A 26,070-nucleotide genomic window follows, 5' to 3' on the forward strand; every position below is an offset into this window, starting at 1 on the left:
TAACCATTATTTACCTCTTCTATTTATTCACCCATTCAATAAATATTTACCAAATGCCTACTGCATGCAGGCACTGTGCTAGGCATTGGAGATTCCTTAGTAAACAGACTATCCTAGTCCCTGTTGGTCTCTTGGGGTTTGGGGTTTGGTGGAGGAAAACAGTACTATTCAAAGAGTCAAATACACTATCATCAGCTGTGAGAAGTGCTGTGAAGGAAATGTATTAGATGCTAGGAGAGCATGCAACAACATAAATGCCGAGAACATCATTTCACAGGCAATCTTTTTATGTACTGCTCGATTTAAACACAGGTCAGGCTGAGAGGAGAGTGAGAGGAAGATTTTTACTGTTGTTATTAACAGACACGTTGCAATTGCACAAAACCTTTCATCTGAGTGGTTCAAAGCCTTCTATACACAAGTATCATTATCCCAATTTGACAGATGTGAGAAATGGGCAGTTCACAGTGATTAAGCATCTTGCCCAAGGTCATACTGAGTCAGTGACAAACGACTGCAACTCATTCAGATCTCCTTTCAACTTAATTTTGCTTTGCATGTGCCTCCAAGTGCCAACTCAAAATGAACTTTCATAACTCATCTTAACTTTATGAAAACATACCTGATTTCAGGCAGATATCCTTCACCTTCAGTGGCCATTTGTTAGTTCTCATACGAAAAGACGTTAATTCTGATTTTAATAAAATTGCATTCCTATCCACTAAGCCTGTCAAAATCTACAGAATTATTCAATGCCTTATTTATCACTACAGTATCTCACTCAAGATTTCAGAATAAAAAAAGGACAGAAATGGGTTGACACTAATGGGATATACTGGGCTTCCCAAGTACCCCATTATCCAGAAAGATGATCTCCTAAAAATGCTAGATCATCTGCTGAAGATCCAGTTCCAGTGCCGCTGGGGAAAAAATACCCATGAGGTTAATGTCACCCAGCATGAGGGTAACCAATGAATAATACATGAGAGTGTTTCTCCAATAGCCAGAAAACCAACCAAGGGACAAAAGCTGAATTAGCTGTGAATCTTGCCCTCCCTCACTTACACCTAACGACCAACTTGCATTTTTTTTTCTGCCATGATTGCAACTCGAGCTCTGCAGGTCTAACAGTCTTAGTATCCAAGAGAAGACTGATTTCACCCAGAGACTCAACAATGCCTTCAGTGATTTTGGGAGCTTAAACGGGCTTCCCTGGTGGCTCAGACGGTAAAGCGTCTGCCTGCAATGCAGGAGACCCGGGTTTGATCCCTGGGTTGGGAAGATCCTCTAGAGAAGGAAATGGCAACCCACTCCAGTATTCTTGCCTGGAAAATCTCATGGATGGAGCCTGGTAGGCTACTGTCCATGGGGTCGCAAAGAGTCGGACACGACTGAGTGACTTCACTTCACTTCAAACAGCAACCTAGCAATTTTGAGCTTCTCATGACACTGACCAGACAGACAAAAATTGAGGTTACAGATTTGGTTGGGGCAATGAACCTTAATTACCAAAGGTAAACAGGATTACTGCTACAGAGTGAGGAAAAGGAGGTATGTGTCTGGAACCTGGACTACCTCCTAGGTTTGCCACATCATTATCTAAAGATAATGAGAGTCAAAAGCAACTCCATACAAACAGGATCACTAAGAACACATATACCCCAATAACTGCTGTTGTAGTCAGGTAAAAACCTACATCATTTGAGAGTCTATTGAGGGCAAAGAGAATATACAACAGGTACTAGAGAAGGGAGTTAAAATACCAACTATGGGTTCAGAATCAATAACAAAAGCTAAGTATCCAATATTTCTTCCTTGGTCTGACATGTACACATTTATGTTTCTAAATAATTTCTTCCTTTCTTTTCCTGCTCCTGCTCTGGAGAAAGCGATGGCACCCCACTCCAGTACTCTTGCCTGGAAAATCCCATGGACGGAGGAGCCTGGTAGGCTGCAGTCCATGGCGTCGCCAAGAGTCGGACTGAAGCGACTTAGTAGCTTAGCAAGCTGGTGGCTCACTAGTTACAAAGGACCATAATGGAACAGGAGGCACGTAAAGGAGTAAGTGTGTCCCAAATATCCTAGATTTGGAAACAGACACTTAAGATGTTGTATGGGGGAAAGACAGAGCATATTTTCACTTTTATCAGAGAGCTGCAACATGTTAGAATGGAGCAATTTCCTATTGTTGCACTGTTAGCAAGTTTAAGTCTGGAAAGGAAGTGCATACAAAGGCTGAGTGGCCGAGCTTAGTGGTTGAGAATCTAGGAACCTTTCCTTTGGGGAATTTTCCACTTTATGAGTGATACCTCACTGGGACAGGAACAGAAATTCACATTCTCAGTTTCCATGCAAGAAGAACACAGACATGTCAGCTTGACCCCTGGCCTGTGGGACTTCAGTTATTGAGACTGACACAAAGGAGGTGCCAGCAGAGCCCCTGCAGCCAGATTACCCAAGGATTTAACATTTAAATCCCAGCTCTGCTTCAGACAAGCTGTGAAGTCTTAGGCAACCTCTGAGAAACCTGATCTCTTCATCTCTAACTCTACAAAAGTCTCTGCATTGTCATGAATACTAAATGAATTAATGCATTTAAAGATTGTAGGGCTTTGGAATTCAAATACAGTAGCCACCAGCTACATGTGGTTATTCAAATCTAAAGTATTTAAAATTAAATACAATTAAAAATTTATGAGGTTGGTGCAAAGGTAATTACAGTTTTGGACTGTGAATTTTAAATCATTGTAACTAGGCTCAAACACATCTTTATTAATCAAAATATGAACCATTATAGTCAACACATTTTTGCCAATAAGTTTGTCTATTCCTGTAGCAAAAAAATCTCTGCTTCGGGATTTGACAAACTCTTGGAAAGCATTTTCTGCATCGTGCTGGTTGCAGAAGTGTTTTCCCTGCAAAAAGTTGTTGAGATGCTTGAAGAAGTAGTAGCCAGTTGGTGAGAGGTCAGTGAACATGGCGGATGAGGCAAAACTTCATAGCACGATTCATTCAATTTTTGAAGAATTGGTTGTGCAACATGCAGTCGGGCATTGTTGTGGAGAATAGGGCCAATGCCCTATTCTGTTGACCAATGCCAGCTGCAGGCATTGCAGTTTTCAGTATATGTCACTGATTTGCTAAGCATCCTTCTCAGATGTACTGGTTTCATTAGGATTCAGACCAGCCACATACCACCAAACAGTGGCCATGACCTTTTTTGGTGCAAGTTTAGCTTTGGGAAGTGCTTTGGAGCTTCTTCTTGGTTCAACCACTGAGCTGGTCATCACTGGTCCACTTTCATCATACATCACAATCTGAATGAGAATGGTTCATTGTTGTTGCATAGAATAAGAGAAGACACTACAAAACGAGATTTTTTTTTTAAATTTCCAGTCAGTTCATGAGGTACCATTTATTGAGCTTTTTCACCTTTCCAATGTGCTCCAAAGGCCAAAAGACTGTAGAATGGTCAACACTGAGTTCTTCAGCAAATTCCATGTAGTTGTAAGAGGATCAGCTTCGATGACAGCTCACAATGGTTGTTTTTACCTTCTGATGGCCGGCCACTATGCTCCTCTTTTTCAAGGCTCCATCTCCTTTGCAAAACTTCTTGAACCACCCCCGCACTGTATGTTCGTTAGCTGTTTCTGGGCCAAACATGCTGTTGATGTTGCGAGTTGTCTCCGCTGCTTTCCCACCCATTTTGAACTAAATAAGAAAATTGTTCCAATATGCTTTTTGTCTAACATCATTTCGTAGTCTAAAATAAATATAAAATAAGCAGCAAGTAATAAGTCATTCACAAAAAAAAAAACATAAAATGAGAAATGTGTGTTAAAATGATATATAACATAACTACATTTATTCAGAATATATTCCAATATCAAATGGCAAATTTCAACAGTGCAAAAACCACAATTACTTCTATACCAACCTAATAGTTCTTCAGTCACACTGTCACATTTCAAGAGCTCAAAACCCACAGGTAGCTAGTGGCTCTTTCTACAGTGCTTATACAGAATACTTCCTTTACTGCAGAAAGTTCTACTGAAAAGCACTGACTCACAGAAGAATTCCTGGCACTCAGTAAGCACTATTATTATTAACCAGTACTGTCACCATTGTTATTATTTTACATTACATCCCCAGAACTTCTTCATCTCACATCTAAAAGTTTGTACTTTTTGAGTACTTTCACCCGATCCCCCTCCTTCATCCCTTCCCCTCAACTCTGGCAAGCACATTATCATTACTGTCACAAAAGCAAGTTTAAGATACACTTGAATTTAAAACCTGGTGGACATGCAATTAAATGATGTCTTCTGACAAGAATCAGCAGAGTATCAGTTGCAACAATTTCTCTCAATTTACAGCTTATTATGGGCAACGTATTGAGCTAAGCACTTCACAGAGCTATTTTATTTAATCTTCCTAAACAAATAAACAACCTGAGAAGTAAGCACATCCCTATATTACAGATTGGGAAGTTGAGGCCAAGGAGTGGTATAACTACGAGCACTCAAAATGCTCATCAGTACGGGATGTGCGATTGCCAGGTCTGCAAAACTACTAAATCCATGACAACTTCAGTTTCATTTCCCTACAGATTTACTGAGTGTCCACTAGGGGCCTTGCACTGCATAAATGCTGGGAATACAGTGGAAACAAAAGAGACCAAGACTCTCCCCTCATGGACTCCCCATTCTAGTTAAGAAGAACAGTCAGAAAAGATATAATTAGCCGGATGGTAATAAGTGCTATGGAGAACAATTAAAGAGGGTGGGTGAGCTCCTCTATGATGGATGGTTATGGAAGGCCTCACTGAAAAGATGACATCTGAACAGAGACCTGATGAAAATTTAAAAGGGCAGGGAGGGAGTAGAAGGAGACAGAATCAGAAGTGAAGATGGAGTTGTGGGGTGGGGCAGACCAGGGAGGCCAATGCGCGGCCTTTAGCCCCTGCTCTGAGAGAGATGGGAAGGACTGAGCAGAGGACTGAGAAGATCTGGTTTGCTTTTTTAGAGGATCACTCGGGCTACTGTGATGAGATCGGATTTTAGGGGAGGAAGGGCTGCAGCAGGAGACCGCTTAGCAGCAGACCAGTCAGTAGGCGTCCGCTGGCCCAGGAGACCCTGGCCCAGACCAGGGTGGCAGCAGAAGTAGCAACAGGCGGTCAGATTCTAACAGCATTCTGAAGGTAGAGAAACAGGGTTTATTGATGAACCCTGCAGATGCGGGCTGTGGAACATTAATGAACTGAGGACAACTTTGGGTTTGGCCTGACTAGATGAAATGGTACAGATGCCATTTCCTGAGAAGGGGAAGCTGGGAGGAACAGCTGGTTTGGAGGAAAAAACAAACAAAAAAACAAGAGTTTAGTTTTAGAAAGTTAAATGTGAAATGCCTATGGGAATGAATTGAAGTGGGAACGAAAAGGAGACAGTTGTACGTCTGAGACATGGTTTTGGAGAAAAGACAGGGTTATAGCTATAAACGCTATGAAAGATGACTAAGTGTGTGGTGTTATGAGAACACAAGATACATCTGGCGGACAGAGGCTGGGTGATGTCAGGGAGGGCCGTGAAGGAGCCAGACTAAGTTTATGAAGGGCAGGAAGGCGACAGTGATCTGAAAGGGAGAGAAGAGCACCTCTACCAGAAAGAATAATGTGTATTCAGCCCAGAAGCAAGAGAATATTCCTGGAACTAGCATAAAAGAATGGTAAAAAATGAGGCTACCAAGTTAAGCAGGGGTATATGAATTTAATCCTGAGGGTAATCAGGAATAACTGAAAAAGGCAGGTAAAATAATCAAATCTGCAATTTAGACAGAGTTCTCAAGCTACTAGATAGGAAGCAATATTTGTTGTGTTGTTTAGTCACCAAGTCGAGTCTGCCTTTGTGACCCCATGGACTGTAGCCTGCCAGGCCCCTCTGTCTGTGGGATTTCCCAGGCAAGAATACTGGAGTGGGTTGCCATTTCCTTCACTAGGGCATCTTCCCAACAAAGGGACCAAACCCGTGTCTCCTTCACTGGCAGGCGGTTCTTTACCACTGAGCCACCTGGCAAGGCCAGAAAGCACGTTAGAAAAGAACAAAACTCTCTGTAGCAAACTCTCCATGGGAGACTAGAGATTATGAAAATGGCGATGAAAATCATTTGAGAGTCAGTAAATGCTAGTGATGGAATGAGCGCTATGAGGAAGTAGGAGGAATGAGGATGATAATCAGGTTTCTGATGTGGGCCACTGGGTGTAGGATGTTGCCATTTCCTAAGTTACAGAATCTCCGAAGAAAATCAAGGGGAAAACTCTATGGGCCATGCCAAATTTAAGGGGTACACTGAAGCAGAAAGATCAAACAGATGACATGTGTGATTCTCAGACATGTGATCTGGAATGGAAATAAGGAAATAATGGAAATGGAAGTCGGCAGCACAGAGATGGGCTTCCCAGGTGGCGCAGTGGTAAAGGACCTGCTTGCCAAAGCAGGAGATGAGAGAGCCATGGATTTCATCCCCAGGTTGGGAAGATCCCCTGGAGGAGGAAATGCCAACCCACTCCAGTATTCTTGCCTGGAAAAACCCAGGAACAGAGGAGTTTGGCGGGCTGCAGTCCATGGGGTCATGAAGAATCGGACCCAAATGAGTGCATACACACAGCACAAAGATAGTAATTTAAGTTGAAAGCTCAGGAAGAGAGTGCAAAGGAGAGAGTCTAAGAACAGGTAGGAACACCAAGATTTCATGGCTGGAGAGGTAAAGCTGGGTCTACCAGGAGACTATGGAGGCGTGGCTGAAAGCAAGAAGAAACGTCAGACGTGTTGTCATGAAATTTAAGAGCACATAACAATTCAGGGAGGAGGGAGTCCTCCACAGTAGCAAAGTCAAAGTCAAAGAAGAGAACAATGTCCTCTGAATTTTTCACCAGGTGTGGAATCTCGGGCCATTTCTGCAATTCTTCTGACCTCAGCATCCTCATCTATGTAAGAACGTTAAAGTTCCCACTGTACACAGTTTTTGTGAGGCTACACGGTGATGCAGACCAAGTACTTAGTGCACTGTCAGACATACAAGGCACTGAGAAAGGTGCTCTATTCTCAGTGCCCCACATTTCACGGGATGTCAGACAGGCCAAGGCAACAAGGAGAAAGGGGGCTGAAAGCTCGAAACCACACGGAACCAATGGCCTGGGAGCACACTGTGCATTTTGAAAATTCGCAATGGAGAGATAAAAAAAAAAAAAAAAAACTACAGACTTTGTCCTTTTCTTCCTCCCCTCTCCCAATGTTCCCGTCAGTTCAGTTCAGTTCAGTTCACTCAGTTGTGTCCGACTCTTTGCGACCCCATGAATCGCAGCACGCCAGGCCTCCCTGTCCATCACCAACTCCCGGAGTTCACTCAAACGCATGTCCATCGAGTCAGTGATGCCATCCAGCCATCTCATCCTCTGGCGTCCCCTTCTCCTCCTGCCCCCAATCCCTCCCAGCATCAGTCTTTTCCAATGAGTCAACTCTTCGCATGAGGTGGCCAAAGTACTGGAGTTTCAGCTTTAGCATCGTTCCTTCCAAAGAACACCCAGGGCTGGTCTCCTTCAGAATGGACTGATTGGATCTCCTTGCAGTCCAAGGGACTCTCAAGAGTCTTCTCCAACACCACAGTTCAAAAGCATCAATTCTTCAGCGCTCAGCTTTCTTCACAGTCCAACTCTCACATCCATACATGACCACTGGAAAAACCATAGCCTTGACTAGACAGATCTTTGTTGGCAAAGTAATGTCTCTGCTTTTGAATATGCTATCTAGGTTGGTCATAACTTTCCTTCCAAGGAGTAAGTGTCTTTTAATTTCATAGCTGCAGTTATGTTCCCTTTCTCCCCATTTAAACGCAGTTTATAATGCAGAAATTCCCCAGAACCTGTCAAAGGAACCTTTTAAGCATATCTTGGGCTTCCCAGATGGCTCAGTGGGTAAAGAACCTGTCTGAATGCAGGAGGTGCAGGAGTCACAAGTTGGAGTCCCAGGTCAGGAGATCCCCTGGAGGAAGGATGGCAACCCACTCCAATATTGTTGCCTGGAGAATCCCATGGACAAAGGACCCTGGTGGGCTACAGTCCACAGGGTCAAAGAGAGTCAGACACGAATGAAGTGACTGAGTGTGCACGAACAAGCATATCTTAATAATTACACAAAAAACTGTGTCAGTAAGATATTTACCACAGTCGTCATAAGTTGGTGATAACAGATGTTACGTTAAGAAGGGCAGCTTAAACTCAGGAGCAGTCCTCAAATAAATAAATGTTCTGTAGAAACCAATTCTATCGACCAGTGATTTCAAAATTTTTTCCAACCGTTTTTAACACGATAACCCAGGTAATGTTTATCAAATGAAACATTCTAACTACATGATTAAGGAGACCTTTGGACACCCTAACTTACTTTCAGGTTAGTTTTGACACTGACAAAATGATAGTTATCAAGAAGTTTCCCAGATGGCATAGACTTTCCTGTCCAGGATTAATGCTCTCACCTCCTCAAGGACACAGGGGCAGGTGGAACTGGGAAAACTGTATCCAACTTGCTTGCTTTTCTAATGGAAAAAAATACAGTGCTTTACAAAAACAAATACCACTGATTTTTTTTTTTCATATCTAAACTATTTCCATCCTTCTAGCATAATTTCGTTCAAAGCCTCCTTGCTTTAGGAATTCTCTTGATGAAGTTCTCAATGCACGAAGCCTATATTATAGTCCCTTCCCTATCTGCTTATTTTTTTGTTGTTATTGTTGTTAGTCGCTAAGTCGTCTCAGATTTTTTGCAACTCCATAAGCTGTAACCTGCTAGGCTCCTCTGTCCATGGGATTTCCCAAGCAAGAATACTGGAGCAGGTTGCCATTTTCTCCTCCAGGGGATCTATCCAACCCAAGGATCAAACCTTTGTCTTCTGAATTGGCAGGCGAATTCTTTACTGCTGAGCCACCTGGGAAGCCTCATTGCTGCTATGTTGCTTCAGTCATGTCCAACTCTGTGCGACACCATAGACGGCAGCCCACCAGGCTCCCCCATCCCTGGGATTCTCCAGGCAAGAACACTGAGTGGGTTGCCATTTCCTTCTCCAATGCATGAAAGTGAAAAGTCAAAGTGAAGTCGCTCAGTTGTGTCCAACTCTTAGCGACCCCATGGACTGCGGCCCACCAGGCTCCTCCGTCCATGGGATTTTCCAGGCAAGAGTGCTGGAGTGGGGTGCCATTGCCTTCTCCAGGAAGCCTCATTATTTTGTGTTATATCCAACAAAATCAAGGCTCCAAAGAAAGTCCTAACTAATGGGGAACTTGATTTTCTTATACTCATTTAGATAAACTTTTCCATTCAACTCAGCAGTGGTTGGTGATACAGAAGCTTATCCTGCTTTAGAATCTGAACAATGAAAAGAAGTTATTTCTTGCTCCAGTCTGTATGTGTGAGTGCGTGTGAAGGGGAGATGCTAGGGGGCGGGACATACACATGTGGTGCTTTCTCTCCTGATGAAAGGAAAAGACCCGGGAGGACACAGGGACAATGCTCAGTATCATGGAACATTCGAGACCAGAAAGACCAGCCTTCACCACCTAGGCCATTGGAGAGTGCCCCCAGCCACTACATGGTTGCTGATGTAAGGATGGTGAGGACTTCCTGCTCATGTCCCATGTCTTTCCTGGGTCCTCCAGTCACCCACCATGAGCTTGAAGATCTGAATAACCAAAGGAACAAATTTACCATTTCCGTCTTAACCAAACAGAAAGAGACACGCTCATTGTTCTTTCCTCTGTTCTTGCCAAGCATCCATCGGAAAACCTAGTTTATGTGACTATAGGGTCTGAAAAAGAAGCAAAATATCTATTTTGTGAATACTACATTTTTAAAAAAATCCATAAGTTATCGTCTAACATTCTGATAGACAGTAAGTCTGATTTCAGGTCCCTTGTCTTTATATCATGGCATGTGTCTATAGCACAGAATAAGGGTAATTCAAGGATACCAGCTGGCTGTTTCTCTCATTTGTATCTTATCCAACACAATAAAGACCGTGGAATTACGAACAATCCAGTGGTTCATTAAGCTCCTTCTGCTTAGGTTGGTCCATTCAATCTCACCTAGAAGCCTATCAAATTCTCTGTTCTTGCTTTCTCTGTAATTCATACAGCTTCCTGTTGTTTGAAATGACTTCCTATTATTACAGCTATCAAACTGACTTTCACCTTACATTTTGTCACTTATGAGAAAAATTTTATGAGCACATGACAATGACTTCTAATTTAATCTAATCGAAAGCCACTGTACCACAAGCAAATAAACAAAACAAAAATCAGTTAGGTGATTCATAGCATACAGAGCACTTTTTACAATAACTTATATAATTTGATTCTCACTGCCCAGAGAGATTAAGTAACTTCCTTGAACCAAACACCGAACAGGTGATAAAGCTAAAACTACAAGGTGGCTACCAAGTCTGAAAGCATACAATTTCATACAACTTACAATTTCATATTGTAAAGCATACAATACAATTTCATAACAGAGGATACCATTAAGCCATTTATCATGTATCCACCTATTCACCTATGGCCACCCTGTAAAATCCAGATTCTCCAGCCATAGTCTGTTTTCCTTGATTCCCTGTATGTTTACTCTGAAGCACTCAAGAAGGCAGCAGTCAATGGAAAATACCATCTTTAAATTGTATGATATTTTAAACAAAATTATAAACTAGGTTTAATAGTCCATTCTCCAATTTAATTTCTCAACCACCTTGTGCATGGAGATTAAAAGAAGCAATTGGGACTTCTGGGTGTGCCAGTGGTTGAGACTCTACGCTTCCACTTCCAGGACAGAGGTTCTTATTTCCCCAAATCAGGGGCGGGGGGGTGGGGGAAGAACTAAGATCCTGGATGCTGTATGATGTGGCCAAATTTTTTTTTTCTTTAATAAAAAAAAAAAAAAGAAGCAATTAACATTCTCTCATGAAGCCTCACATCCTGTGAGGGCATGAAATTAAGTGCTTTACCTACATTACTGCACTTAATCTGTGCAAAAGCCCCATGAAGTATCATTATCCTCTTTCTTACAAATAAGAAAACTGAAGATTTTAGAGGATACGTCAGAGGACCAATGTCACAGTTAGGCAGTGGAAGAGCAAGGATGAATCTGTAACTCCTGATTCCAACTGGTATTCTTTCCACTACCCCAGAGAGATACCCTTTACATGTTCCCTGAAATGCCACTTATTGACCATTTCTCTGCCTTCTTCCATGCAGAGACTTCCCCCTCACTGCTTCTAAAAACTGATCATGAGCAAATCTGTAGTCTAAGCTGGCAAGACGGAGAAAGCGATGGCATCTCACTCCAGTACTCTTGCCTGGAAAATCCCATGGACGGAGGAGCCTGGTAGGCTGCAGTCCATGGGGTCGCGAAGAGTCGGACACGACTGAGCGACTTCCCTTTCACTTTTCACTTTCATGCATTGGAGAAGGAAATGGCAACCCACTCCAGTGTTCTTGCCTGGAGAATCCCAGGGACAGCGGAGGCTGGTGGGCTGCCATCTATGGGGTCGCGCAGAGTCGGACACGACTGAAGCAACTTAGCAGCAGCAGCAGCAGCAAGCTGGCAAGAAGGAAAATGTTTCTCAACCTGAATTAACCAACACCACTTAAGAGTACTGCCTGGCAGCAAGCACTACAGAAATGTTAACTAGGCTTACTGTTACTATGGAAAGACTGAGTATCCCATCTTTTTAATATAACAGTTCCATATAATAATATTCCTCAAGCAGTTCTTTAATACTAACAGAATCCTTCCCTGTGCATGTCAAGGCAGTGTGAAGAGTCACTATTCATTTAGACTAAAATTTTACATTTAGGAAACTTACAGTAAGATGTGTAAGATCATAAGCATATTTTATAACCAAGATTAGATAAAAACACTCCTACTCCCAAATGAAACTTAATTCAATGAACTACATCTGTCCTGAGGCACAGAGACATCATGAAAAGAGCCCTGAATGACACATCAAAAAACCAAGGTTCAAGTCTCAACTCTTGAGACTGAGCATGCAACCTGAGCATGCCCCTTAACCTTGCAGAGGCTCAGAGTCCATCACATCCACCTTACCTAACTTGGAAGGTTTCTGTGATCATTAAAGAGGGCAGGGATTCCAGAGGGCTCCTCACCCATTGCCTGGGGCAAAATAAGTTGGCTTCAGACTCTTTTAGTCAAAGTGCCAGGGGACTGAAGAAAAGAAACTGATTATTTCTAAATCTGGTTTAAGTAAACCATCAACAGCCTGTAGACAAATATCAAATAACTGGGGAAGTCAGAAGAGAAGTTAATTTGCTTTCATCCACTAGGCTAAGTTCTCCAGAACATCTGAAACACCAAACTGACACCAAGAGCACAAATGGATTTTGTTACTGTTTTATGGAAATTGAATTACAAAGAACCGTTTATGATTAAATCATTTAAAAAAAAACTGGCTAGCCTGGAAACCTAGCCACTGAATGTTCTATGGGAAACTGTATTTCATGAGTCGATTCAGAAATCCAAACACTGGGAATGTGTCTTGTCTCTTTCAAGCTCCAACAGCTAACAGAGACTCCCTTCTGATCCTCTGAGGCAGATTCAGGAAGTCTCTTTCACTCTTAGGGCCTGTGGCCATTCAGATATGAGATGTCAGATGGGGACAGTCAGGATACAGTAACTATATACCACCTTTCACTTTTTGGGGGGAGGGAGGGCCAAAACATATTCCTATTTATAATAACACATCCTTATTTATAAACTCATTTTATCCACAATTGCCCAGTGAAGTATGTAGGGCAAATATTGTGATAACTCCCATTTTAGAAACGAGGAAGCTGAAGCACAGAAGTTTCCATGACTTGTCCAAGGTCACAGCCTGGCAGAACAAGGATGAGAAGTCAGATCTTTACTTCCCAGCCCAACACTCTTATCAACGAAATGCCAACTGCTGAGAAAGGGGGAGAAAGTAGTACAGGTGCCTGTGCTGTACTGAGACTTGACTTTTAGACTAATTTCATCTGGCTTGTGAATTTTCATTAATTTCCTTCTTTGGTGTTGCCTGATGAGTTAGTCACTAAAACCATCAGATCAGAAAGTATAAATTGTCTCATATTATTTCCTCATTGTTACCAATCGATGTTCAACTTTAAGTGTTTCATAATAAAGTGACTCAGAGACTATGCAAGCCCAATCTGCATTAGTCACTTGTTGAACTGTTACATGAGATTTCTGCAGAAATAAGCATTTACCAAAAAGATGACTAAATTAAGGACAAAAAGTGAATGTAAAACTTACACATTTTTTCCTTCCAGTTTAAGCTGTGGCATGAGAAAATAAATGTGAGGAAACAAAGCACAAGCCACCTATAAATGGCAATACATTTATTCTGAGTTTAGGGGGTTTAGAAGAGTGTACCAATTTAAACAGCATGTAGCAGACATTTTCATGATGAGAAAAGAAGTTAAAAGTTAACAGGCCAGAGTGCTGAGCCCTCGCCTTTATACAGCACTTTTACCTCTCAAGTGCTTTCGCACAGGTTATCTCATTTCTTAATCAAGAAATCGCTCTGTGAAAGGTAGCAGCAGATATTACTGAGTTCATTTTGCAAACCTGCTTAAGGTCAACACAACTTTTCAGTAGATAGGTATAGACAAAAACACAATAATTAACCCGAACAGTAACACCAAACAATTTACTACTGCAATGGGGACACAGTTCACAAAGGTAAAACATGTTAATTCCATATTTTGGCTGAGCAATACCATTCCTATTATAGACAATATCGCATGACATTCTAACTTCACCTATATTATTTATGGGTGCTTTAAGTAATACGGTAAGAACTTATTCCAAGAAAAAAATTGAGGCTTTTTTCTGTTTTTGCTGAGGCTTTTTAAGACACAGTGTAACCACACCTCATGAGCCATATTTATTTTCTGATTTTGTAAGAGGGATGCTCTGAATACACCCAGGATTTAGTTCATTTAGGGCTCCGATTTAGTACTTCATGTGGCTTTACTGGCTTCTGTGTCATGGTGGAGGCTAAAATAATCCTCAGGGTGACAGAGAGTAACCTGATGGGTGGAGTGGGTTTGCGGCTTGGTAGCAGTGAGATTCCAAGAATCACAAATAAATGAGGCAACTGAAAGGCACTTGAAGCATGTGAGACCCTTGGGTGTCTGTCAAGGGGAAAGTTAAAAGCAAGCAAGTCAAGGCATCTGGAAATCAATTGTGTGATGCAATCATATTAAATTTATTCTCGGTTTTGCTTCCAATTTTAAGTAACAATGACTTGGTCTTTTTGGGGGGTCAGGGGAGGTGGTGGAGCTCCTTTGCACAACATGAAGGATCCTAGTTCCCGGACAAGGGATGGAAACCTCACCCCCTACAGTGGATCTGCAGTGGGAATGTGGTGACAACAACTGGACCAGCAGGAAAGTCTCCCCCCACCAATTTATTTTGGCACCTGGACAGGGACTTGAACTCTGGGCCTTCATATTAAAAGTCTGATGCTCTGCCAGTTGAGCTACCTGGGCATGGTCCTTATCAAGACCGTTTTCAATTAGAAGATAATTAAACTTTTTTTTAAGATCAAATAAAGAAGAGAAGAAATAATTAAACTGGTGTATTTACTCTAGCCTATGAGAAGTGTGCATAAAGATTTTCACTATTTTTAAAGAATCTTATAATATGTGACACTAATTTTCCTTTAAAAAAAAAAGCCTCAAAAGAAATAAAAATCAAAAAGCTCAAGTGATTAAAATATCAGGCTGGTCATGATACAAAAGAATGAAAGTCTCTATTGCTAGAAGCTTGATGCTTTAAGAGAGAAACAGTAAAAAGAAATTCTCACTGTTTTCTCAATGACAATTCACCAGGCACTGGCTCACTGCAGGATCAAAGAGCTCTCCTCACCAGCACAACTGCTAACTCCCATGCATTTACATTCTCTCCACTTATGGACTTTCTTTCTTTCATCTGTCAACAATTTATATAGACTGCATATTTGAAATAGAGCTGATAACCCATACATAATGATACTTCAGAGGAATAAAGCCAACACATTTTTCTCTCCCAACGATTTGTTCAAATGGGCGCTAATTAACAAACACTACTTAACGGTGGAAATGTAACTGAAGAAATATTTATCTCTGTGCACATGGGTATATAATTATGCTGTTTATTGAACTATCTTGCTTACATGGTTAAGTAATTTTTGTTTACTTTAGGAAACATCAAACGTTAATCCTGAATTACCAAAGTTTTTACTTAGCTGTCTGGTCCTTGCTATAGCATCTTCATACTATATAGGGCTTCCCAGGGCGGGCACAGTGGTAAAGAATCCACCTGCCAAGCAGGAGACACAGGTTTGATCTCTGGGTTGGGAAGATCCCCTGGAGAAGGAAATGGCAACCCACTCCAGTATTCTTGTTTGGGAATTCCATGGACAGAGAAGCCTGGCAGCCTGAAGTTCATGGGGTCACAAAGAGGCATGACTGAGCACAGAACACACAGCTGGTCCTTATACCTAGTAGGGCCCCCTCTGCCATTAACTAGCATATGTTAAGGGGCACAATCTATTCTTCACTGCTGCAGACAAAAGTAGACTTACTGACCAAGGGACTTCACATCCAATTGGCCAAATGCCATGCTTCTCACTGGCCTGGTCCCCCAGATTCCACCCCATCCTTTCCGCTTACAACACTATGAGCACCAAGTTCCCCCCAACATTCTCACCGCCCCCATTACCAGAAAACTCCTCCTAAGGAAAGAGGGCCTTCCTTCAACGTCTCAAGGACATAATCAACTCTGGCCTTTCCCAATGGTTTCCTGCTGCCTACTCTGCTCTCTAAATGTTAACTCAAATTTCCTCTTCAGATACTGTTTAAACTTGATCAAAAGAAATGACTTCTCCTTTACAGAACTCTCTGAGCAACTTTATAAATGAGCCTTGACAGAACTGTTTTCGCTGCTTTCACGCTATCACTTTTCATTGTTTCCAGAACTCTCTGACCTGTATTTGATCACCCTCACTTAAAAAGAGATTGAGGCTTAAAGGGTAGAAAAGCCAGAATTTAAGCAAAGGCTCTTTTCCCTTACTCTGAATTTCTTAAGCATGTTTATTTTATCTGTGTCAAACTATTTCATTGTTAATATTATTTTGTAGCCTACTTTATATACACATGTCAAGAGGCTTTTATATCTTCATTAAACTAAGCATTCTATTGGCACTAACTGAACAACTTAATTATGAGATTAATAAACAAGCAGCTGTTTCAACTCCACACTTGGCAAATGCATTCATTTTATAGTGAGTCTTAGCATTTGGTGATCAATTCCGTGGCTCAGTCTATTCTCCCATCTCTCTTCCACAGTGAGCCCATGCTCACAAGCACCAAATAGTGGGGAAAGGCCAACACCTCAAGATCTGTAATACTTACCAAGTATGGTGAAAAGTCTGATGTGGAAGAAGGCTCAAGTGATTATCTAAAATAAGGGTTTGATGCTAAATGTGGACTATGCCCAATGTCATACACGAGCAAGAGCTTGCTGTATTAAAGAATATTCACATCATTTAAAGAATTCAAGTGATTAGCTGTCAGCATTGCCCAGTACCACCAAGGCCAAGGTGTTCAATAAGCACTGAGAGCTGTGCTGAACCAAGGTTTCAGAGTCTATGTGCTTTTCCTGTCCACACCACTGCTGTGTCCTTTCTGCCTATATTATCCCTTCCTCTCTTCCTTTCCTTCCCCCCACTTTTCTGAATCAATACCCCACACATGGGGTCTTATTTGCTTCAAAGAGAGGCTCTGATGGCCAAGCAACCATTGTGTGTTTTTAAAAAGAGCTGTTCCTTCCTCTTTTCACTGCTGGAATAATGCAGATTCTTTTCAGAGGTCTCGCCCGTTCCTGATTTTATGCACAGAAACATCCTGTAGGTCCACTTCAGGTAGGGAGTTTGAGTACTTCCTAGATCCCTGGATGCCATGAAATCTGTACCCACATTGCTGGATCCATCATCTCTCAGCCTCCTCTGTAAGGAACGGGGATTGAGACAATAGAAGCATTTTCCAAAGTGGGTTCTGTAAAGTATCAGTTCTTCCCCAAAGAGATTTTCAAACAAGTTTAGGAAATAACTAAATACTCTCCTTTGGAGAATCACAATGCACAAAAGCATCTTAAAGGCTTTGGAGTCTTGAAGGAAATTCTTTTAATCAAGCATTCCCCAAACTTATTTGACCACAAAATCCTTTTTTTCCTATTATTCTTATTCACATCCTGATTAATTAGCATTATGGAATGAACTTAGAATGTGCATGAGAGGCACGTTAAGGCCCAGTAGAGTGTAACTATTTTAGAACTCTGAATAAAATCCAGCACTTGATACCTACAAAACACAAAGATTTCTATAAACCACCCATGATAACCAGTCTTAATACAACACAGACCAGAAATTTCACCAATTAGCAGCTACATTACTTGGGAATCTAAGAGTTTTATATCTCGATTCCTTTCTATAAAGGCAACTCAATTAGTGAAATACTATACCCAGATCTACTCCTTCTGTGTATTAGACACAATGCTAAAGACAACCTTAATTTAGGAAGAACTGCAGAGGGAGTTCTACAGCAATGGAATAGAAATTAATTACCAGTAATCACAGAAAGAGACACATTCTGGGGCCAAAAGGCTGAACAGTGAATATATACATCAACTTTTTTTTTTTTGGTGGCTGTGCTGGGTCTTCATTGTCGCACAGGGGCTTTCTCTAGTTGCAGTGAGCAGGGACAACTCTCTAGTTGCGGTGTGCAGTGAGTGACTTCTCTTGTTGCAGAGCATGGGCTCTACAGCACATGGTTATCGGTAGCTGAGGCTCCCAGGCTCTAGAGCAGAGGCTCCACAGTTGTGGTGCTTGGGCTTAGCTGCTCCACGGCACGTGGGATCTTCCCAGACCAGGGATTGAACCTGTGTCTCCTGCTTTGGCAGGCGGATTCTTCAACACTGAGCCAAGAGGGAAGCCCTCTACATCAACCTTTCTCCCCTGGTTAATTACCACATCTGGGCAATATCCCTCGAGATGAAAGGAGCATTTGTTAACATGGACGGAAAGGCACCACACGCTGTTCTGGAGGGCTAGTGGAGGGTTTCACAGTACTTTCCCACCTGGTTCTAGGAGCTCTTCACTAATTCCATTGTCATCCCTTACCTGACAAGAGTCATTTCTCCCATGCTCGGGAATCTTCTGTCCCCAGTGTCACAATCCTGCCTTCTATCCTTGTCAATGAGTCACAGTGCAAGGTGCGCTACTACATCCAGTCACCACATGGTCATAGCCAATAAATCACATCCTCTGCCCTGGAAGTTTCTTTAGATACTATAAATCATTAGCTTTCTCTGTGAGAAAGGCTCCCCAAATCTGGTATAACTAAAAAAGTAACTCCCAACTTACAAGATACCCCATAAGATTTCATGTTAAAGGAGAAGACGTTAAAGTAATTTTAAAATAAGATCTATAAAAGGCAAAGTTTACCAGGTGATGAAGGGTGAAGGGTGAGGAGGCAGTGGGAAGTGATATGTCAAAAACATTCTAAACTAGTTGCATAATGTCAAGGCTGAGGTAAGCTATACCTTTGACCCACCTTGTTCTTTTATTATATCTAAGATTGTGTTGGTTTCAACAACTTACATGAGGTATATTTCCACTCTTCTAACTCTCAACATACTAGCTTTCAAAGGCAGATAAAATGTTCGTGTTAGCTTATCAAGTAAAAAAGCCACAGTGCACAGGGCATATCCATGAACAGATTTATAAGGAACAACCCAAGTAAGCTGATCCAGCAACTAACTACCCCTCTAGTTAGAAGAAAAATAGCCTCCTCCTTTACACTTGGTAGGAACTGTTATAAAAAACTAATTTTAAAAACTGCAAGAAATACGTGGTAGCATCTTTAAGATGCAGGTAGCACAAAAGAGAGCAGCTGGGGAAGGTGAAGAAAATACAAATGCTCTGGGTTTTCCATAAGGTAAGATGTTCAAGCAGCACATACTGAAAGAACCATACACGAGTAAAATCTGACATTTCCTTTAAGATTTGAAGTTTGTTACAGTAAAACCACACAATTAAGTATCATGATAAAAAAAAATGCAAAGTATAACATGAATCTCAAGCTTTAGTTATTTTTACTAAACTCTAGGGTTAGATTGCTCATCAAAAAAGCACAGAAAATGAATATTTCACCACTGACTGTTAATAATATCAGTAACTAATAGGAACCTCTTGGGCCATTTGTTATTTAGCTTGGCGGGGGTGAGGGGCATCCTTTTTCACTGTGAGAATTAAGGTTATAAAAAAGTTACAAAGACCACCCCCACGATAGCAGCTGGACTCTTTATCATCTCTTATTTGAAAAAAAACGTACCTGAGAATCAATCTGAGGACTCTCTGGATCAAGCTGTTACCCACCTTCTGGACTCGAAGCCCACAAGACGGACTCCAGGTTTAGTTTAAAACCATCACACAAATCCAGAACCAGAAGGACACAGTACACAGTATCACTACTGCTTATCTGACAGATGGAATAAGGCCTCCTGATCATGCAATCAGCTTCCTTGATAAGCTCAGTTGGTAAGAAACCACCTGCAATGCAGGAGACCCTGGTTCGATTCCTGGGTCAGGAAGATTCCCCTGGAGAAGGGATAGGCTACCCAGTCCAGTACTCTTGGGCTTCCCTTGTCGCTCAATTGGTAAAAAATCCGCCTACAATGCGGGAGACCTGGGATCGATTCCTGGGTTGGGAAGAGCCCCTGGAGAAGAAAAAGGCTACAAACTCCAGTATTTTGGCCTGAAGAATTCCATGGACTGTATAGTCCTTGAGATAGCAAAGAGTCAGACATGACTGAGCAACTTTCACTTTCACTTTTCGATACATGGTAAGAGTCTCACTTCAAGAGGGATAATCCAGGTGACCAGTAAAATGGCTTGAGAAGCAGAGTATCAGTAATGAAATTATTCTTATTAATAAATCAACTACTGTCATAACTGGCTTTACTAATAAGTGCAGTTCCTGGCTCATGGCAGGCACTCACATCTGCAGATGAATGAACCCTTGACCAACCTTAGGTAGGTTACTCGGCTACTCTACAGACTTTAACCTTTCTGTGTAAAAAAGCAGGCTTTCTCTGACAATTTTCTCAAATTAAGTCTTCGGATTGATCAAGGCACTTTGAAACTCTGACATAAAGGAGAAGGAAAAAAAAAAAAAAAAAGATGCTTCCATTTCATGCAAAAAGTCACACAGACAGGGGAAGTTATACATCATGATCCCCACGTTGAAGCTCATCAGACTTTCATCTTAGATTAAATATCACTTTATCAGGAAGAAGTCCCCTAACCACCAACCTACTGCCCAGAGGATATTATGCCCCCTGAGTTAATAACTCTCCTTAAAAACTTTATTTTCCCTTTGCAGTACACAGCACAACAATCATTAAATAATGACTGTACTGCTCTTTGTTAAATGTTTGTCTCCCTCTCTAGACTTCAGACATTCTGAAAGTGAGGTCATGTGGGCTTTGCTGATTGACCTCCAGATTCTAGCACCAAGAAATATCTGGCATATAGGTGTTTAGAAAACGTGTTCAGTGAACGTTTGAGAACAAAAAGCCAGCCAATGGTGCCCTTCAAGATACTCAAATAATAAAAGCTTAGAAATCAAGAAAGGGAACATTAGGTCATCAAAAGCTAATGTTCAGAACATCACTCTGTTCTCAACATGAAACCGAGAAAAGTTTTTCCTTAGCAGTCACAGCGATAAAAGAAGTAAATGGATCATAGTATATCTATGTGCCATTTTATAGCTTTCAAAACACTTTCATCACATGTGTGGTCTCATGACTGAAAATCTCCATAGAGTTCCTACTGAATTGTTTGTGATTTAACATGTTTCAAAGAGCTGTGACAGGTATATAACCCATTTACCCTGAAGGCTTTTATAAATGACTTACGGACTGTCTGTGAATTTTGGTTTTTTTAGTGTTCACTGCATAATATTCCCTCTACAAAACAGCTGGGACAACGTCTTTACTTCTTTTCTTTTTTTAAGTTTCAGAACACTGAAATAAATACTGATTCCAAATAAAAACTTCAAGCATTGTAGAAAATAGCAGCTCTATTTTCTCAAAGGACAAAGAAAGGCGATCTGAGTGCTTTGTTAAAAGCCAAAGGGACTTCCCAGCGATGGCTGGGAAATTGAGCCACACCTTTAAGGTTCCAAAGTACACTTAGAAAACATTTTCAGAGGTTTATAACCTGCAGAATTCTGTGAAGATGAGAGCAGATGAGAGATCTTCATTTAAATAAGAAACTCCAAAGCTCTTTGATGATTAAAAAATTTTTTTTAAACAGAAAAGACCAGAGAGTAGACCAGAATCTTGGCAAAGGATATAGGAATGGCAGTATTGCAATTCCTAAAAGTCTATGACAGAGAAGTGAAACAGGACTCATAGGGGTTCCTATTATCTGTATTCTTTCTTAATTGTTGTTGTTGCTTAGTCGCTAAGTTGTATCCAACTCTTCTGTGACCCAGTATCCCACCAGGCTTCTCTGTCCATGGAATTCTCCAGACAAGAATACCGCAGTGGGTTGCCATTTCCTTCTCCAGGGGATCTTCCCGACCCAGGGATCAAACTTGCATCTCCTAAATTGGCAAGTGGATTCTTTACCACTGAGCTACCAGGGAAGTCCATTCTTTCTTAATAATTTGATTTAAAACAATATCTTTGTTTTAGAGATCATAAACACCTCATATTGTAACTCAATCAGCTAAAATCTAATCCTATATGATTCTTGGATTCCAAAGGAGGACAGGTTAAAGCCAATAAAAGTTTTAATTCAAAGCCCTGAAATAAAGTGAGCAAAGGACTTGTTTTTAAGAAAGATCCTGTTCCACCTTTCTCAGGAGTGTGTTTGGAAATCCACGTTTGTAATAACACAGTATCTTTACCTCTATCAAATTTTATGAATGTCAAAGTGTTTGATACACAGTATCTAATCTGATTAACACAATAATCTTATGAAACAGGCAGGCTAAGACTTTTATAGATGAAGACCATGAGGTTCCAAGAGGTTAAGTTTCTTGACCCATGATCATAACTTGGAAAGTGGGAGCTCCAGAGTTGTAACAGTTTCTGATCCCTAGACCCTTTCTCTCCAGTACTCTTGCCTGGAAAATCCTATGGACGGAGGACCCTGGTGGGCTGCAGTCCATGGGGTCGCTGAGAGTCTGATACGACTGAGCGACTTCACTTTCACTTTTCACTTTCATGCGCTGGAGAAGGAAATGGCAACCCACTCACTCCAGTGTTCTTGCCTGGAGAATCCCAGGGACGGGGGAGCCTGGTGGGCTGCCGTCTACGGGGTCGCACAGAGTCAGACACGACTGAAGCGACTTAGCAGCAGCAGACCCTTTCTATTCCTAAAGAACTATACCATTCTGACCCCTTTCAAGCTGCTGTTCATTCTTTATCCCTCACCAAAACAAGAAATAAAATGGCAGTAAGACAGTACTCCATACTGTGTAAAGAGTGAATAGCATATAAAGAGGATAAAATATTTCCCTCAAAATAATGGTCATATCCCCACTATGTCTCTATATGGTTTTAGGTCTTAGAAATCTTACAAAACTATGATTTGCTATTCTTGGTCTCATATCAAGCTTATACAGCGAGCACGACTTTGCATAAGAAAAAACTGCAACTAAACATGCTTTCTCCTCTTATGAAAGATCAGGGACCTTCCTGACAAGCATTAGAATCACTGAATCCAAGTTGCTCCATAGTGCAGGGTGAGGTTAGGGCTGAAAAGCTGGATAAAACTCCAAGCACCATCTTTCTTGTTTAGTAGGGTGGGGGTAATGGAATGAAGTCTCAAGATGAAAGAAATGCTGTTAACTCCTGAGGGGAGAGTTGCTTTTCCTTTTTTTCCCTTTATGAGTGACTCAGTTTTTTGAAAGTAGGAAAGTCCAATTCTTTCTATAAAAATATCATGTGTATCTGTGAATCCTAAGGTTCAACAGGAAAAAAATCCACATTAAGTTCTTCAACTTTCAAAATCTGTTTTCTTATCTATAATGTACACTGTGCTGTTTCCTTTGCAAAACATCAAGGTTAAAGCAGAAAAGCCTATCAAATAACCTCCATAGAATGTAAGGGCCAATGCTGGACCAGCCCATATCATAGGTCTAACTCTGATCTTTGGTAGCAAATATACTTTATTCTTGGGCTTCCCTGGTGACTCAGTCAGTGAAGAATTCGCCTGCAATGCAGGAGACCTAGATTCGATCCCTGGGTTGGGAAGCTCCCCTGCAGAAGGGAACAGCTGCCCATTCTAGTATCTGGCCTGGAGAATTCCATGGACAGAGGAGCCTGGCGGGCTACAGTCCATGGAGTCACAAAGAGTCGGACATGACTGAGCGACTGTCACTTCACTTCACACTTTATTCTATAAAAACAGCCTTGTTCTTCTAAGGCAGTGACTGTCAACCTTGGATACATAATAGAATGGGTTTTAAAAATACAGGTGCCCCAATCCTGCTCCAGACAGACTGGTGAAATCAGAGTCTCTTTAGTGTAGGGTAGGGACTGACTGGCTGGTTCTAGAGGTCAGCTGGAATTGAAAATCATTGCTATTAGTTTCAAAGACCAGACACGATACCATTTTCATATCTTCCTATGGAAGAAATATTCACAGGCCAAAGACAGTCATGATGGTTAGAAACACCAGAACTGAATGAGCGTATTACTTGGATATAAGCAGACATTCTTAAGATAGTCACAAATGCTACACTTAGTAAATATTAACCATCAAAAGAAAAAAAGGAGAAAACAAAATTTTAAAGATGAAAAAACTCAGAAAACAGCATATAATCAGAAACATAACTATGTAATACTCACTTAAATATGGCTTAAGCATTAGATCATATTCAAAAATTTCTCTTCCACTGAATAGCAGCTAATCTTGTAAAATATTTGAGTTTTAGAATTTTCCCATAGATATAAGTAAGAAAAAGCAAATAAAGAAACCAGAAGTACAAGACATCCTATTACACAGGTATATGAAATCAGTTCAAAGGGGAGTTTCCACTGCTCAGAGGACAAAGCACTTCTCAGAAACATTACTGCAATCATATTGCTCATTTCTTACTCAACACAGTACTGCTGAAAAGGATGTTGCTATGTTCCCACCTTAACTGCTTTATGTGTTGTTCCTGTGATAGCCGGAGCCAACAAAGTTTGGCTTCTGGAAAAAACGAAATGCCAAGCTGCTTTATTTTTAAACTTTCTCTAAAACTCTTCCCTATTATCTGATTCTATGAATTTTGCAATAGCTACATATTAGTTACAGCTGGAGAATGAGTAACCAAACCGGGTCTAAATTGTATGCTGAAACAAATGTAACAATAAAAACAAGTTCTATGCAGTTTTTAGTTTTTTATAAAAAACTACTCACATTCATAGGGGGCTTAGACTAATAAAATCTGAGACTAAAAAATGCAAGGAAATCTAAACTGTAATATCCTAATTAAATCTAGGTGACCTATTTAGGAAAATAATTAAGATTCCTATTCTATGAACTTCCTGATTAAGAAGAGATTAATAGTTACCACAGAAAGGATAAGAAACTATTAAAGGTTAGTGAAGAATTTTGATTTTGTGTTTCTATTTCTAAGTCAGTCACTTGTAACCAAATATAACCAGGTGAGTGGTGTAAACTTACATGGTTTATTGTAGATTGCACAGCCTTTAAATAATGGTTTAGTTCCCGATCCATCATTGCAAATTCAACCATTGCCTTATCCATACTGTATTCACTACTCACTTCAGCTGAAAAATAAAAGGGAAACAAATTATTGTTTTTCACTTAAAATGCCATAGCTGGGAAAAGCTACACCAACATAATTATTAGTCAATGATCTATGTAAATGATTTTGCAAAAGTATTACATCTTTTAAAATGTCTTCAATATACACCTGGTTCATTCTAAATTTGAAGAAGATGGCCAACAGAAAAAGGCTCAAAGGTGGAAATGTAGACTCAGACACACGAGTCTCAGCTATGCCACCTGCCTGGACAGTCTGAAATCAACCACTACACTTTTCTCAGCCTCAGTTCCATCATCCATTAAAGCAGTGCAGTTATATGTCTGCACATGAACCCCACAGTATCATTAAAGATCAAATAAGGAAGATTTTTCACTTCTGGTAATGGTAGACTGGGTTATGCAGACCAATCCTCCTACTGAAGACAACTAAAATCATAGGGTAAAACAGAAAAAAAAGAGATCTCCTTAAAAACAAAAGTCACAAGATAGTAAGAAATACCAGGGCCAAATCAGAAGCAGAACGCAGGATCCAAAGTTACATACATTCCCCTAGTAACTTGAGGGTCCCCACTTCTCAGAATAAAGATGAACTAGAGTAATAAGCCCACTCTGCTTCTCCAGGCTGTAGGGAGGTGGGCCTTGGCCACTGAGCAGAAAAGAGGGCAGAGAGAAAGAAAGAACAAATGTGTTTCTGAAAAACTGCAACAACAAGCCACAGCGGAAACAGATCCCCAAACGTTTCAGGTGTCGGTCAGAGCAGGAAACAACCGTCCTGACTGTATTTAAAAATTAAAAACCCTCAGGGAACAAGAGGGTTACAAAAAGTGACTAGTAGACTAGAAAAGTGAGATAATATTAAAAGCGCTTAAAAGAAACATTTTCCCCAAGCTCTAGACACACAATTTAACAGATCAGGAGAAGATAGAGAACACAGATTAATAAAAAACGTTAGCATTTAAAAACCTGAAGTGAAGTGAAGTGACGTTGCTCAGTTGTGTCTGACTCTTTGCGACCCCATGGACTGTAGCCTACTACGCTCCTCTGTCCGTGGGATTTTCCAGGCAAGAGTACTGGAGTGGGTTGCCATTTCCAAAACTGGTGTCCTTAAATCACATTTGGAGATGCACACAAAGACTC

The 26,070-nt window shown here is 41.0% G+C and overlaps 1 protein-coding gene across 5 annotated transcripts in view; it reads right to left on the reverse strand.

Moving 5' to 3' along the window:
- Nucleotides 1-26,070, reverse strand: part of NSMCE2 (NSE2 (MMS21) homolog, SMC5-SMC6 complex SUMO ligase) — a 237,617-nt gene that overhangs the window by 165,630 nt on the left and 45,917 nt on the right. For all 5 annotated transcript variants that reach the window (XM_027560865.1, XM_027560863.1, XM_027560864.1 and 2 more), the window contains one exon: nucleotides 24,829-24,935. In XM_027560865.1, the coding sequence (XP_027416666.1) occupies nucleotides 24,829-24,935 (107 nt within the window). The remainder of the gene's footprint in view (nucleotides 1-24,828; nucleotides 24,936-26,070) is intronic.

Source organism: Bos indicus x Bos taurus, chromosome 14 (assembly GCF_003369695.1).
Source record: "Bos indicus x Bos taurus breed Angus x Brahman F1 hybrid chromosome 14, Bos_hybrid_MaternalHap_v2.0, whole genome shotgun sequence".
Lineage (NCBI taxonomy): Eukaryota > Metazoa > Chordata > Mammalia > Artiodactyla > Bovidae > Bos > Bos indicus x Bos taurus.